The sequence below is a fragment of the Centruroides sculpturatus genome, unplaced genomic scaffold, assembly GCF_000671375.1.
Source record: "Centruroides sculpturatus isolate CEXI.00-Female unplaced genomic scaffold, Cexi_2.0 scaffold47, whole genome shotgun sequence".
Lineage (NCBI taxonomy): Eukaryota > Metazoa > Arthropoda > Arachnida > Scorpiones > Buthidae > Centruroides > Centruroides sculpturatus.
Window position 1 is genome coordinate 699,886 of NW_019384385.1, and position 2,964 is coordinate 702,849.

Below are 2,964 nucleotides of genomic sequence, written 5' to 3' on the forward strand. Positions count from 1 at the left end.
ACTACTATGCATATGTAGCTAGAACTATTTCTAAGACTAACAGCACAAAACCTTTCTCACTAATTTCTAGCCTTATTAACTGGAGTACAAACGTTTTCGGCCTTCTTAATAGGCCTTCCTCGGGTACACTGTGGAGCGTCGGTTAGAAGAAGTTTAAATGCTGCCAATGTTTACCCAGGTGTCGTCTTACCCGTGACGTCTTCGTCGATGATAGGTATACGATACCGAGGGAGAAAAACTACATACTTTTGGTAAAGAAGGGAGGTGTGCAGATAGGATACTTGTAGTTGTACCAAAAGTATGTAGTTTTTCTCCCTCGGTATCGTATACCTATCATCGACGAAGACGTCACAGGTAAGACGACACCTGGGTAAACATTGGCAGCATTTAAACTTCTTCTAACCGACGCTCCACAGTGTACCCGAGGAAGGCCTATTAAGAAGGCCGAAAACGTTTGTGCTCCAGTTAATAAGGCTAGAAATTAGTGAGAAAGGTTTTGTGCTGTTAGTCTTAGTATCATTATCAATTCCATTTCATTTCTTCCCAACTAGAAAACAATATATATGTAATACATATAGTCCTAAAATGCTAAAATGACTAGAAAATGATTTCTAGTCATTTTAGCAGTTCAAATCTATATTCATTTCTTTTATGCTTAATGTTTCTGTAATGTTTTTCCTATAACTTCATCTGAACATTCCTCTTCTTTTTTCTATTTAATCTTAATATTCAAAATTGTTTTGTAAATCTTGTCACCTGACCCAGATTTATGGGTACATGACCAAGGGCTCCACAAAAAGAAAATAATAATAATAAAATTAAAAATGAGAGAAACGAAAAGAAAAGAAAAGAAAAACTGATTCATAAATCAAAATACAGAAGACTTTATTTATAAATACCATATAAATTTAAAGTAGGGAACACTATAGTAGAATTTCTTTACAGATTTTTATATTATATAATATTCATAACATTAAATATCATATTAAGATATATTTTATAATAATTTTTTAATTTATAGCATTTGGTCCTTTTCTAGAGGGGCCTCCACAACTGCAAGTGGTCTAGAGCCCACATAAATAAATCCATTCCTTCGTGTTATTCATTCTGTTTGGATACATAGATTATTTTAGATCTGTCTTTATTGATATTCTTAGTGTTACAACTTAAGAAATGAATACAAATCCATTAGTTTGTTAAGTAAAATTTTATTATATCTTCCATGTAGAATTCTTTGGATTCTGATAATGAGTATACAGAACATGAAAGTGTTTGAACTGTTTTATTTTTCTTTTTTCTGCTCTATTAATTAAAGTATTTATTTTGATGATGGATTTTGATGATGAATAAAAGATATTTAATAATCTTTATCACTTTATTTTTGTTGTTGTTTATAGAATTTGAAAATTTTCTTCATATTTGTCTTTATTAGTTATTCCTTTTTTTGTCTAATTTTTGCTGTTTCAGCTATTTCAAAAATATTTTTGTATAAAAAACTAAATGAAATGATGCAAAGTAGAATAATTTTCATTTTCTGTGCATGAAATTTGAGTAATACAGTATATGAAAAGATTGTGTGTAGGATTTTACCGCTTATGTAAAAAGGAAACAGATGCTAAAGTTATTATTTAAAATTTTTTAAGAATATTTTATTTTTATCACATTGTGTTTACCATTAAAATAAGTCTTTTCAAACTATCATTTAAACAAATATTTTAAAATAGACTGTAAGAAAGCTTAGTCTGTTAAAAAAAACAAATTTTTGTCTCTATAAAACGGTCATTGAATTTTTTGTTCTTAAAGTAATTAGTATTTTTATAATACATAAAAACAGCAAGTTGCATCAATTTTAATATTTTTAATGCTGCAAAAATGTTTTTTTACATTACTTGTAAAAGTAATTAATAATTGTTTTCAAATTTACAATTTTTTTTATCATTGTATTTAAAATACAGAGATAAAAAAACCATAAATTTTCACAAAAAAATAATGTGTGAATAATAAACCTGAGATCAATTGAATTGATCTCAGGTTTATTATCAGGAGAATTGTGCTGCTCCTGAGATCAATTGAAAATCTTGCAGTCAATATAAGGTTATTCAATTAGTGATTCACTTGGATATGTCTTTCATTTATTACAGCATGTTATATAATGAGCAATATATAATGAGGGGGGGAAAAAAACTAGTATTGTGCTGGACATTACAAAAAACATGATAATATCTCTAAAGGAAATTTTCTTTATTTTTAATATAATTTTACTAGCAAATATTTATACTCAATATTATTATTAGAGCATAACTTTCAAATAAGTTTAATGGAGAAATTATAATAAAAGAACTATTGATAAAAATCAATGTGATTATGCAAAATTTACAATTAAATTATTTCAATTTAATGCTTTATTTATTTTAATTAAGAGTCATTTATTTTACTAAGCATAAACAGAATTTCTCATAAATCATTTAGTCAAAAAAATTGAATAATAAAGTTTTTCTTCTTATTATTCATTTTTTGTTTAAATTTATTGAAAAATTGATATGGTATTCTTATTACTATCTTATAAAATTTTATTTTATAGCATACCAATTTAGTTGCTTAAGCTATAAGTTTTTAATCTTAATTTTAAATAGTGTAGCTTATTCTTATTACAGTAGAGCCTCGAAAACTCGGCCTAATGTGGACCAAAGGGTGGCCGTGTTTGTGAAAATGCCAGGTTATCGGAAATGGGGTTAAAAAAGGATAAGTATGCGTGTTTCCTCAGAAAACATTGTACTATACTTGTATGTATTGTTTGCTTGAGAATACAACAGAGAATAAACTGCCCAAATACCCTTAAACAAAGGAAAAGTACGTCCTTTATGAAGGCATAGAGCCTTTACTACATGAAAATGAAAATTAATGAATACACTGTGTACAGTAATTTACCTGATAAGACAGACCTCAGAAAAATACTTTATGAGG

The 2,964-nt window shown here is 27.5% G+C and overlaps 1 protein-coding gene across 1 annotated transcript in view; it reads left to right on the forward strand.

Moving 5' to 3' along the window:
* Nucleotides 1-1,173: 1,173 nt before the first annotated feature.
* Nucleotides 1,174-2,964, forward strand: part of LOC111618025 (tetratricopeptide repeat protein 38-like) — a gene marked incomplete at its 3' end in the record, with an annotated part of 24,102 nt that continues 22,311 nt past the window's right edge. The window contains exon 1 of the mRNA XM_023359444.1: nt 1,174-1,191. Coding sequence (XP_023215212.1) covers nt 1,174-1,191 — 18 coding nt within the window. The remainder of the gene's footprint in view (nt 1,192-2,964) is intronic.